At 44.7% G+C, this 13,419-nt stretch overlaps 2 protein-coding genes across 2 annotated transcripts; one reads left to right on the forward strand and one right to left on the reverse strand.

Moving 5' to 3' along the window:
* Nucleotides 1–575: 575 nt before the first annotated feature.
* Nucleotides 576–7,308, reverse strand: WFDC10B (WAP four-disulfide core domain 10B). The gene is made up of 4 exons (XM_003936449.4): nt 6,750–7,308; nt 4,949–5,089; nt 2,159–2,313; nt 576–875 (listed from the first exon to the last, which is right to left on the reverse strand). Exons 3-4 carry the CDS (start codon nt 2,247–2,249, stop codon nt 745–747), a joined length of 222 nt encoding a protein of 73 aa, XP_003936498.1. The 5' UTR covers nt 2,250–2,313; nt 4,949–5,089; nt 6,750–7,308; the 3' UTR covers nt 576–744.
* Nucleotides 4,965–9,060, forward strand: WFDC13 (WAP four-disulfide core domain 13). The gene is made up of 3 exons (XM_003936517.3): nt 4,965–5,052; nt 7,296–7,446; nt 9,018–9,060. Exons 1-3 carry the CDS (start codon nt 4,965–4,967, stop codon nt 9,058–9,060), a joined length of 282 nt encoding a protein of 93 aa, XP_003936566.1.
* Nucleotides 9,061–13,419: the final 4,359 nt, after the last annotated feature.

The raw sequence follows: 13,419 nt of genomic DNA on the forward strand, positions 1-13,419 counted from the left end.
ATGCCTCTGGTCTCAGGTAATGGAGAGAAGTGAGCAAAAAGGCAGCCTAGAGGAAACACCCTCTTCCAGCCGCATCATATCCTCTCACTCTCTTGTGCCTTAAGCATGTCATCGGCCTTCCTGGGACTCATTATCCTCATTGTCAAGAGACAGTAATCTGAACCTCAGAGAGAGATTGGGGAACATGAAGTGGGGGTACCCCAAGGCTAAGGAGAGCAAAGCAGTGCTTTGGGGTCTCCCACTCTTTACCTTGGGTTCTAACCACCACCCACCTCACGCTTAATGGGTCCTTCTGACTCCCGGGTGAAAAATATTCTCCTTAGCGTAGGGAGATGCTGCACATGAGAATTTTCTCCCCCGGGGTACTGGTTCAATGAGCAAAACAGCCAGGGGCTGAGCCTCCTGGAGGGCTGGCAGGGATTCATGGGCCACAGAGGGAGAGAGAGGGTAGAGAAGCATAACCAGGGAGAGAAATCGAAGACCAAGACCCAAGAAGAAAGGGGCATCTTTGGGGGTTACAGTGGGCTCTCAATAATCACCTGTAGTGGCAGCAAAAGAGGCAGGATCCCTGGGTATTTGTTCTGGTTTATTTGACTGGGACAAGGAGTTCAGGCAGGAGGGAGGGCGACATTCATGTTGATGTTCTTGTGCTGGAGATTTGAGGTCCTTGTGCTTTGGATGTGGGCACAGTCTCGGATGGAAGGGTGCAGGGAGCAGGAAGCATATCCCAGCCCACTCTCCTACTCACAGGATGCTCATGCAAACGTTCCCACAGAAGGCTGAACAGCATATGTTACTTGCTTCACACTTTTGGAAATATGAACAGTGGTGGATACATAGATCTATGCTGGGTTGCTTCTTACAGATCTTGATTCCTGAAATGATGCAGGAGCAGTCAATGAAACCACGCACCTACAGAACACCCTTCTCAAGCTTGACGCTCCTCCAAGGCAGAACCAAGCCTCCCACCCCTCCCCCACCATGACTCTCCTGCACTTTTCAGGGAACTTCCTTCTAGCCCATGCTAGTGATTGGTAGTATCTTTATTTTTTTATTGTTTTATTGTCTTTTTTTTTTTCAGACGGAATCTCTTTCTGTCATCCGGGCTGGAGTGCAGTGGTATGATTTCGGCTCACTGTAACCTCGGCTCACTGCAACCTCCACCTCCCAGATTCAAGCGATTCTCCTGCCTCAGCCTCCCAAATAGCTGGGATTACAGCCACTTACCACCACACCAGGCTAATTTTTGTATTTTTTTTAGTAGAGACAGGTTTCACCATGTTGTTCAGGCTGGTTTCAAACTCCTGACCTTGTAATCTGCCCACCTAGGCCTTCCAAAGTGCTGGAATTACAGGCATGAACCAGTGCACCTGGCGGTAATTGGTAGTATCTTAAATCCTGTCTCCCCGCCCTGCCACCTCACCCCAGTAGACCTCAATACCTGGGCTTCCTGGACCCTCTTCATACACATGCATTCAGAACTCTGTCTCCCTATTAATCATTGCCTTGGTGAAGTCACCCCTACAGAATCTACAGTCTGACCCTGAGAGCTCAAAGAAGCCTGAGACATTTCCAAATCCTCCCTATTCTCCAGAATTTGCAGAGTCCAGAAAAGAAGATGAGCTTGCCTCTCATCCCTCTCTCTCCTCTTCTCACTGTCACTGTCCCTAATACCCCTTCCCACCACCCCCTGGCCCCTTTGATGATAACCTTAACTTTGTTCTGTATACTCCAACTTTTCATTGCTGTATGTCCTTTTTACCCTACACTTACACCCATTTCTACACCTACACCTAGCCTCATAACCACTTTTAGATGTTTACTCCTCACAAATGTGCATAAATCAAAGAATAATTGTCCTGCTTTCCCACTGGACTCTCAGCCCTGACTCACCTTTCACTATGGGATCTACCATTTGTCTCTAAGTATTAGGAATGAACAAAAGATGTAGGTTCCCCCTTCATTCCCATTACTATTCCCAGGACCAGCTAAGGGGCTGGAGGGCCATGGTTTGGGAGAGCCCAGAGTCTGCACAGCATTGTGGTCAGAACTAGATATACAGAAATGTTCCAACTCCTAGGTCCTACTCAGACAGGACACAGCTCCGCCGTTCCCCCTACCCAACTGCCCCTCACCCATCCAGCAGCCCATCACCTACTCTGGATCCTCTTCTTGTCACGGTATCCTCCCTGGGCCTGCAGCAGCAACACGCAAAGAACCAGGACTGGCAGCAGTGTCTGGAATGGCATGACTCTGACCAGAGTGTGAGCCCTAAGTCTGGCCAGACGGTCACACACTTCCCTGCAGAGTTGCCTGTGGAGAGGGAAGGAAAGAAGGAATGATCTTCAGCTCCTCGCTGTCTCCACTAGCCAAGTCAGGACACAGCAAGAGTCCTTGCTTCCTGCCTTGGCCTTCTCCTGGCTCTGTTCTTCTACCTACAGGATAGGGCAGGCGTCCCCCAACTACGGCCCCGCGGGCCGCATGCAGCCCCCTGAGGCCATTTATCCGGCCCCCCGCCGCACTTCAGGAAGGGGCACCTCTTTCATTGGTGGTCAGTGAGAGGAGCACAGTATGTGGTGGCCCTCCAATGGTCTGAGGGACAGTGAACTGGCCCCCTGTGTACAAAGTTTGGGGACGCCTGGGATAGGGCTTCTGCAGGAATGACGCCTCCTCCTCCCACATAACCAGTCGTGTGTTCTTGCTAACAGAGGTTTCCTTTTCTGTTAAAAGGAAAACTTTTAACAGAATAAATGAATATATCTGCTTTCTAAGTACAAAATTCTTTACAGGAAAAAAGAAAAGAAAAAATATAATTTTTAAAAAGGTGCTTAGAATTAACCCACATTTTATTGCATTATCTTTTAGTTCCCCTGTATATTTAATGTAAATAATCTTTTATTTTCTCATTTTTGAATCCTTATCTTTTGTTACCTACCTTCTGCCACCTTTACTTAGTCATGCAAATATTTACAATGTCATTATTTCTCAAAAAGAAATGACATGATTTTTCTTCTTTTTTTCTTTTTTAGTGAGGGTAGCTACAGGAAGCCACTCCAATTTCCATAGTTGTGAAGCCAGACATTATAACATGAGCCCTTTTAAGAAGTGGCTATTTGCACATAATAGATGTGTTCATTATAAATTCTTCCTTTTTTTCTTTTTAAGACAGAGTATCACTCTGTCACCCAGGCTGGAGTGCAGTGGCGCGATCTTGGCTCACTGCAACCTCCACCTCCTGGGTTTAAGCAATTCGTGCCTCAGCCTCCTGAGTAACTGGGATTACAGGCATGTGCCATCACACTCAGATGATTTTTTGTATTTTTAGTAGAGATGGGGTTCTGCCTCGTTGGCCAGGCTGGTCTCAAACTCCTGACCTCAAGTGATCCACCCCTCTCAGCGTCCCAAAGTGCTGGGATTACAGGTGTGAGCCACCACACTCGGCCTAATTATAAATTATTTTTATCAATTCATTACACAAAACTCTATATGACGGAGCTATATTTTTGATATTATTTTAAATTCCAGGGGAAATGTGCAGGATGTGCAGGTTTGTTTTATAGGTAAACATGTGCCATGATGGTTCGCTGCACCTATCAACCCATCACCTAGGTATCAAGCCCAGCATGCATTAGCTACTTTTCCTGATGCTCTCCCTCCCCAGACAAGCCCCAGGGTTTGTTGTTTCCCTCCCTGTGTCCATGTTCAGCTCCCACTTATAAATGAGAACATGGGGTGTTTGGTTTTCTGTTCCTGTTTTAGTTTGCCAAGGATAATAGCTTCCAGCTCCATCCAGGTCCCTGCGAAGAACATGGTCTTATTCCTTTTATGGCCGCATAGTACTCCATGGTGTATACGTGCCACATTTTCTTTATCCAGTCTATCATTGATGGGCATTTGGGTTGATTTCATGTCTTTGCTATTGTAAATAGTGCTGCAATGAACATGTGTGTGCATGCGTCTTTATAATAAAGGAATTAATTGAAAAGTTATAATAGCATTCACAATTTCCTTTTAAAACTTCACAGTGATTCACACCTGTAATCCCAGAACTTTGAGAGGTTGAGACGGGTGTATCTCCTGAGGTTGGGAGTTCATGACTAGCCTGGCTAACATAGTGAAACACCATCTCTACTAAAAGTACAAAAATTAGCCAGACATGGTGGTGCATGTCTACTAATCCCAGCTACTCAAGAGGCTGAGGCACGAGAATTACTTGAACCCAGGAGGAGGAGGCTGCAGTGAGCTGACGTTGCGCCACTACACTTCAGCCTGGGTGACAAAGTGAGACTCCTCAAAAAAAAAAAAAAAAAAAAAGAGCCGGGCGCGGTGGCTCAAGCCTGTAATCCCAGCACTTTGGGAGGCTGAGGCGGGTGGATCACGAGGTCGAGAGATCGAGACCGTCCTGGTCAACATGGTGAAACCCCGTCTCTACTAAAAATACAAAAAATTAGCTGGGCATGGTGGCGTGTGCCTGTAATCCCAGCTACTCAGGAGGCTGAGGCAGGAGAATTGCCTGAACTCAGGAGGCGGAGGTTGCGGGTGAGCCGAGATTGAGCCATTGCACTCCAGCCTGGGTGACAAGAGCCAAACTCCGTCTCAAAAAAAAAAAAAAAAAAAAAAAATTCAAGCCTCTGTGAATAAATATAAGAAAGACATATACAATTTCCACAGGGAAAAATTATAAAAAGTGTTAAGGGACATGAATAAGACCTAGGTACAGATGAGAGAGAGAGCAAGATCAGTATCAGGGGACATGGGTGATATGAAAACACTACGTGGCCCTGGAGTGGGTGTGACTGGGAGGTGCTTGGCTTTCTGCCCTGCCTTTTTGATTGGAGTACACAGTGAAAGGCTAGGAGTCACAGCGGGCTCCACTTTGCCCTCTTTCCCTCTCTTCTCCTCACAGCAGTGCCTGGTCAAACCCAGCAATCTTTGGCCCAGAACTTACCTGTCCCACTGGCACCATGAATCCTGTGCTGCCTCTCCAGATCCTGGCGGTGTTCTGCCTAGCACTGCCGCTGGTGCCTGGGAGTCTCAAGCTGCATTTTCTGAGTAGGTGCTGGGTCTGGGCCAGGGAGGGAAGTAAAATCTGTGGACAGGAGAGGATCTGAGGGCTGATAGTCTGTCACATCTCTTGGAAAAATACTGTGTCATGTTCAAGGGCCCAAGCTTTATTGTTGGCAAGATCTAGGTTTGAATCCCTGCTCCATTGCTTACTGAGTGACCTTGGGCAAAGTATCTGGGCCTTATGTTTTTATCCTTGTAATGGATACGATTATATGGGGATAGTTGGAGGAGAACAGATAATGCATGCAGACATAGCTCACTCTTACTAGACCATGGTAAATGCTCAGTAATATTAAATGCTGTAAATGTGATCAGCCTTATCATCCAGCTTAATCTTGCTTCCCATGGCTCCTTCACAGATGCTTGGACTCCCTTGTCAAGCATTAAAACAGAGAGACAATGACGTTAGTAGAACTCAAGCTGGAATCTATATAACCTTGGCCTTTGAGGATGTTTTGGAAGTTAGGGGGAAAAAGGCTTGCATTTTATTCCACATTTTCGAACACCAGAGGTACTGCACAATTACTGGTAATTTGCATCAATGGGACAGTGTAGAGTCCATCTCAGCAGCCACCACAGCCCAGCTCAACTCAAAAGAGCTCTGGCTATAGTAATGTTGACCTCAACCAACACCAAATGGGAAAAGAACTGTTATTCCTCATACATCCACTCTTCTATGGGGAAAACATCTTCAGAATACTGGAGCTCAGAAGAGGGATATGTGTGGTAGCTCATGTGTCTGGGGAGGCGAGGTCCTGCTTTAGAAGTTTCAGAAAAGGCATGCAGGTTTGTAGGACTAAGAGGGACTAAGCAAGCTTCAAGAAAATAGGAATGCGCAGGGTAGAGTTAATTGGAGAATCAGAATTCGAGGAAAGTCACAAAGAGGCTTTCTAAGACTGGTAAGTGATGTGAGTGAAGTTGGGACCAGATACCCAGAAGAGGGGTCAAAACCTGAAAAAGGCGACCTCTCTGAGATCTCTGGATCATGGTGTCTATCCCTAAACTGTTCTATTGAGCCCCAAGCTCTTCAAAGTGTAGACTAGCTCCACTTTCTTGCAGTGCCCCAGTGAGCCATAGGATAGCTGAGAGGCCAAGGGTGAGTACTAGTTATTGGTCTCTGTTAAATTGTCAACAGCTTGGACCTCAGCTTCTTTTACCCCAAATCTGGTGCTATTTGCTGCTGCAATTATAGTCATAACCTCTTTCTTCCTTCTTTGGTTTCAAATCATAATATCCTATAGATTCCCTTCTAATTACAAATATCTGCATAGAAATAGACTCACAGATGGGTAATAGAATGCCCTTCTTTTGACTTTTGCCCCCAAAGAAAGGGCAAGTCACAAGGTACAAAAATTAGGACCTGGAAGGGCTTGGAGAAAGGGGTTAATGGGGCCCATCCTTAGAATTCAGGAATAGAAAGGAGACTGTGAGTTGTGGCCTTAGGGAAGAAACTCCCAGGGCAGGTAGGTCTTAGCTTTGAACTGAAATACTTGAGGGTAGAGGAGGAAATAGGAAGGCAACATAAAGATGCTTATTCTCCTCCAACAGTAGAAAGTGGGGCATCCTGGTCCTCTGGCCTCCTGATCGGGAGACACCAAGGAAGAAAAGGAAGCTGAATCTTTGAACCCCATTCTGAAATCTCCACCTTTCTTACCATGAAAGAAGTCACTCCCAGAACTTACTTGTGAATTGGGTCCCAGTTCTCTAATCCAGTACTTTCAGTTTGCTGCGTGGTCTTCATCCTTTGCCAAAACTTATCTTTCTTTCATTCATTCTTCCTATACACAAATAACCCAGGTTAGGTTAACCTAAGGGTGAACTATGTTACTAGTGAGAAGCTCTATGACTTGCTGAAGACCACACAAGGAGTCAGTGCAGAATGATTGTACAAACCTCTTTCTTGTTCACCATATACACCATTAATATTGTTGATAGGGACCCAACCATGGCCCTATGGGGACTTGGCGTCTGACCTACAAGGATGATGAATGACCAGTGGGTGCAGGGTTCTGCCAAACTCTATTCTTGATGAAAAAATACCCATGCCCTGCTTCCCTGCTCAGAACTCAGAGGAAGGCAGCAGGTGAGGACAAAACCTGATGCCACCGCCCTGGAACCATGCAAGGCAGACGAGGGTGGCAGCTTTCCTGGCAGTTCCCTGGGCTTTCTGAGTTCTGAACATTACCCCAGCCTGGTGTTGAGGCCCTTCTCTTACTTGTTTGTTCCAGAGTACATCTTGGAACCTACACCCTGCAAATTAGAGCCTGAAAACTGTACTCAACGGTGTGCATCCCAGGAAGATTGCCAGAAAGGATTTCGTTGCTGTTCATCCTTCTGTGGGCTGGTGTGTTCATTGGGTACATTTCAAAAGCCCAACAGGTAAGAGACATCTCATATCCAGGCCTGATCCTAGAGCTGCTGGTGGGAGCCCAACAGAAGAGTCTCTTACTAGCAACCGTGCTGGATCTCTCCTTTTTTTTCCCTTGGTGGCCATGTTGGCAACATGCCCCTTCTCTTGACCAAGGATAATTTCCATAAAAGTCCTGATTAGAAAAGCCCTCCTCTCCCAATCACCACATCCCATTACTATATCTGTGAATCTCTGACTCTGCCTCTCTGAACACACCAACAATGACTTTATCCACAGACATTCCCCTGACCCAGAATCTACCCTTATCCCAGGGACACTTTACCTGCGAGTATCACCAAAATCCAAAAGCAAATTTTGCTTTACACTTTTGCTTGCCCTCCTTCCACAAGACACCATCCTTTGGCCACCAGTGTTCTTAGGCTCTGGAGATCCAGCCCAAGGGAAGTTGTGCTTAATTGTCCAGACATTAACACTAACCCCAAGCCTGCTAAATGGAGTGTGCTCCCAGAGCGGAGAAAGAACATGAGGGTGCTGATGAGACATATGATGTCCCTTTTTTTTTTTTTTAAGGTGGAGTGTTTTTTTTTTAAGCTCTTGTCACCCAGGCCGGAGTGCAGTGGCCCAATCCCGGTTCACTGCAACCTCTGCCTCCCAGGTTCAAGGGATTCTCCTGCCTCAGCCTCCCAAGTAGCTGGGATTACAAGTGCCCACCACCACACCCAGCTAATTTTTGTATTTTGGGTAGAGATGGGATTTCACCATGTTGGCCAGGCTGGTCTCAAACTGCTGACCTCAGGTGATCCACCTGCCCTGGCCCTCCAAAGTGCTGGGATTACAGGTGTAAGCCACTGCGCCTGGCCAAGATATATGGTTTTTAATCCCATCTTGCAATATATCTTTCTATGACCTTAAGTAAGACAATTCCCCTCTTTTTTGCTTTCTTTTTCTCATGAGTAAAATAAAGACTCTTGTTTTTTCCTGTTTGCAAGGCCCAAATGAAATTTCAAAAGACTCACATTGGAAGACTCAACCATGAGCCTCTTGGAAGCCTGGCAGTCTTGTTCCCTGCTGAATTCCCTACCACAAGCAGAATACCCAGCATATGAGTTAATGTGCAGAGTGATTAAGCATGGGCTCAAACCTGAGCTCAAATCCTGGTTCTACCACTTCTTAGCTGAGTGACCTTAGACAAGTTAATTAACCTCTCCCTGGGCATCAGGTTCCTCATCTTTAAGACTGTAACAATAATAGCAAGGTTAAAATAGGCGATCCATGTAAGCTTTAAAACATTACTTACCAACATAATCGCTGTGAATTTTGGTGATTAGCCAACCACTTCTCTTTGAAGACACTAGCCCCTACAATTAAATTCCACATCTTTCGATGATCTACATTGGGATGCAAAAGCGTAAATATGACTCTTTGATGTCATTGAGTTTTTTGAGATTCTGCCTTCCCTATGGCAAGAGAACTGAGCTTCAAGGTCTAATATTCATGGTGGAAGTAATTGAAAGAAAAAATTTTATCTCTAAAAATAAAACTTCACCAGTTAATATTTGAAAATATTTTTCTTCTACAGAAGCAAATGCAACCACTCAGAAGTCATCAAGCCTGACAATTGAGGCATGTTTCCTAGAGCATTTTGTAAGTAAGGGGTTTGGTCTGGTCTTCCTCATGTGAGATTCCCAGAGATGCTCACTTTCTTCCTCTCGCCCCACCAGGAGCACCGCATTCCCACAAGTTCAGAACGAACTCTCATTGTCTGATTGCCTCTTCCTCCATCATTCCCCTCCAAGAGCTATCTTTGCACTCCCTAGGTTAGGGTGCAGTCCAGCATGAATTCTGCAACACAGAGCAACCTAAGGAGCCAAGTCATGGCCAAGGGGAACCCAGGGCACTCAGATCTGAGGCTCTGTCAGGAAACAAGCTCTTCCAGCATCTGGGTCCGGTCAACAGCACCCTGGGCAGGGAGTCAAGCTGAGCCCTTCACATTCTGTGATACTTTGCTCTTCTCACTGTACACCCCTGAGACAGTCACCTCCCTCATGTGAAAGATGAAGAAAGCATCATGCCTCAGGGTATTGGGAAGACAGCAAAATGCCATGTGGATGGAAGAACTTGGTCTCTGCAAAACTTACACAGCAACTCACAGGGTCAGCAACTCACAGGGTCACTCATTCTAGGTTCCAGTTCTTTCTCTTAAAAAAGAGGGAGTGAGAATCATCTTTGTTGTTTTACTGATGTTGCAAGAATGGTGAACAAAATGGAGTCCCATGGAATTCCACCACCAAAAAAAATAAGAGTATTCATAAGTTGGTGGGGTTCATTTCAGAGTATTTGGTAAAAAAAAAAAAACTAGAAGCTTAGGGTCTTCTTTTTTCTTCTTCCTCTTCTTCTTAAGATGGAGTTTTGCTCTTGTTGCCCAGGCTGGAGTGCAATGATGTGATCTCGGCTCACTGCAACCTACACCTCCCAGGTTCAAGCAATTCTCCTGCCTCAGCATCCTGAGTGGCTGGGATTACAGGCATGCATCACCATGCCCAGATAATTTTTTGTATTTTTAATAGAGGCAGGGTTTCTCCATGTTGTTCAGGCTAGTCTCAAACTCCTGACCTCAGGTGATCCGCTCCCTCCTTGGCCTCCCAAAGTGCTTGGATTACAGGCATAAGCCACCATGTCCGGCCAAGCTTAGGGTCTTCTAATGGTCCTTCTGATGTCTCCGGATGTTCCAAATTGGAATGGTGGTCTTTCAGCTCAGTCCTTTCATTAACCCTGTATAAGGGAGCCTGGTAAACAGTAGCAAGTGGCGGCCAGAGGAGCCATTTAGATGCATGAGCACTTGCCCAGGCTCTAGCGAGTCTACCATGCTCCTGATGAGCTCCCACTCATGCTTCCAGGTTTCTACTAAATTAAAATTTCCATGGAACCTTCACCAGTTCACTCCAGACAAAATTGGTCCCTCTCTGTCTTTTGCAGTGCCCTATCTTTGACCTACCATAACCTTATCAGACTTTCTTATAATGGTTTGAGTTAGTATTTCCTTTGTTCAGAGGATAAGTCCCATCAAAGCACAAACTGTGTGTGATTTCTTTGCCACAGAACCCTAGCACCTAGCACCATGCTTTGCACATAGCAAGGATACAATTCAGACTTTTCAAATAGGGAGGAGAAGAGGCTGGCAAAAAGTAGATTAATTCTAATATTTGATAAGTTTTTCCTACAAAGAAAATCTTCATTGAGCAGTCCAAAGTCCCTCAAATATCAGCTGCCTACTATTTTTTTAAACTATATTTACTTATGAAAACCTACAATAGGCAAAAAAAAAAAATAAGCAAAATAAGAAAGCCTGATAGTATCCATTCACATGGGGTAATAGCTCTGTATTAAGGTTAAGGGTCCTAGCTACCTTGGGACTCAATCCAGCTGTGGCCTGCTGACCTGGTAATGCTGGGCCTCTCCTAGGTACTAAGAGCCCCAATCTGTCCATCTGTAAAATGGAGATGGAAAATATCTAACCCTTAGCTGTGTCACCAAGATGCAATTAAATGGCACATGCAAAGCACACATAAGGTTGCTGGCAGAGAGTCTAAGAAGAAGATATTATTATCCACGTCTTGCCAATCCTTCCTTTAGCCAATATTTTTGTTTTATAAAGGGATCACAGTGTACACTCTATCTTAAACTCTGATTGGTTGTTTGGTTGGTTGCTTTTTAATTTCTCTGAGTCAGTGATCAGTGAACATTGCTCTTGTTTTAAGTTAATTCAGTGTTCACTGATCTTCAAAATAGCTTTTTCAGAGAGAACAAGGCATAGTTACTGCATCCTTGAAACATAATGTGATTAAATCTCATGACAAAAGATTGGCTAATTTAACAGAAATCAGAATTACTCTACTATATTTCCAGTGAGTAATTGTGGAAGACTGCTTCCCTCTGCAAATCCCATATGAATGTTAACAACCTGGAGATGTGTGGTCACCTGGTCCCACAATTCCACTTTTCTTCCCATTGCACCCCCTCTAAATGAAGTTTTCCCAAGATAAAATTATCGCAAGTCCATATCTTGTTCTTCTCTTTAATGACACCCTTCTATTCTGACTCCCCAGTGACCCCTAGTCCAGAGCAGGAAAAACTGTTCAGAAAAATCTATAGATGCTTTGACTACCAGAAACTGACCATACATGGTTTGAGCCGACCTGAGTGAGGCAGGTCTCTTACATACAGGTTGGCTATCACTGTTTTAATAATCTGAATTTGATCTATCCAATACTGTAGGCACTGATCACAAAAGGCTATTTAAATGGTAATTCATATGAAGTACAATAAAATAAAAGATTCAATTAGTTCCTTAGCCTTACTTTCCATTTCAACTGTTTAATAACCACCTGTGGTTAGTAGCTACCATATTACACATCATAAATATAGAACACAGAAAGTTCTAATGGAAAGCATAGGTTTAAGCTACATAATGCTGATGTCTAAAAAATGATGGCTAATTAAAGGTCATCATGACAGAGGATACCCTCTATGACAGCCTCACGTTAGGCTCCAGGAAAAGTTTTTGGAGCTATTTCTTTAAGGGGTCCTAAGCATAGCCTGACAACACACAATTTAATGACAGTAGTTCTCTAGAGACCCAACAGGATGTCACCCATGGATGTTTAAAGAATCCAGAAGAATAATGGACTAATTATTCTCCCTTCCCCACAGGCCCCTACAATGTTTTTTCTTGGTTCACCTTTAGGAAGACACTGAGAAGCAAGAAATTTGAGGCCCAATATCTAACTTGCAAATCGTTTTTGAGCTTGGTGGTAAAGGCTAATCTACCATAAAACTCTTGAAGCTTAAGCTTTAGGTCAACACTTGCAAGAGCCCCTTCTAAAGTTCAGCACAGTTTCCTCCTGGGATGAGGAGAGGAAGTAGGAACCCCCCTTTGGCTTAGAGACAAGCAGCACTGTTCAAGTCCAGGGACACTACCTGTGCCTTGCTAGTGGTCTTTTTTTTCTTTTCTTTTCTTTTCTTTTTTTCTTTTTTTTTTTTTGAGACGGAATCTCGCTCTGTCATCCAGGTTGGAGTGTAGTGGCGTGATCTCAGCTCACTGCAACCTCCACCTCCCAGGTTCAAGCAATTCTTCTGCCTTAGCCTCCAGAGTAGCTGAAATTACAAGCACCCGCCACCACACCCGGCTAATTTTTGTATTTTTTTAGTAGAGACAGGGTTTTGCCATGTTGGCCAGGCTGATCTCAAACTCCTGACCTCAGGTGATCTGCCAGTCTCGGCCTCCCAAAGTACTAGGATTGAAGGCGTGAGTCACCGTTCCCAGCCCTGGTGGTGGTCTTAATGACCAACCACATCAACATCTGGACAACCCTCACTGATTACCCACCCTTGGTTGCACTCATCAGGCTAATTGATCCCATATTTAACCTCAAGAAGAAATATCAACCAGAGACCAACCAGAGACCACATGGCAACCTCCCTGGGGCCAGCCTTCAAGGCTTCATGGCCATATCATGAACCCAGGACAGGCACCACAGGGGTGAGAACCTGATAGAGCCAGATCAGTGACTAAGAGCCTGCAATAAGGAGCCATGAAATCAAAATCAAAGGACTAGAACTCTCCAAGGTTTTCCCCCAGACAGGTAGCACCACCTGAGCCAGAAACTGCAAAGGACGTGACAGATGTGGCATTACTGATAAGTTATGGAAATGGAAATAACCTTTCCTAAGCTATCAATAATAACTTTAAATTTTTGTTCAACCATGCTAGAGCAAAGACTGAATTATCCTTCTGTTCCCTATACAGAAATGATATAAAATCATAGTCATAAGAAGAGACAATCAAAAATAATCAGCCACAAAATGTTAAAAATGTATTATAAAGCTTTTTAAAATAATAATAAAGTGTTTTATTTTTCTGAGATTCATGATATTTGATGTATTTGTAAGCTTTTGTAAGTTTCTAATTTGTTGCAATTTCT

This window comes from Saimiri boliviensis, chromosome 9 (genome assembly GCF_048565385.1).
Source record: "Saimiri boliviensis isolate mSaiBol1 chromosome 9, mSaiBol1.pri, whole genome shotgun sequence".
NCBI classification, from domain to species: domain Eukaryota; kingdom Metazoa; phylum Chordata; class Mammalia; order Primates; family Cebidae; genus Saimiri; species Saimiri boliviensis.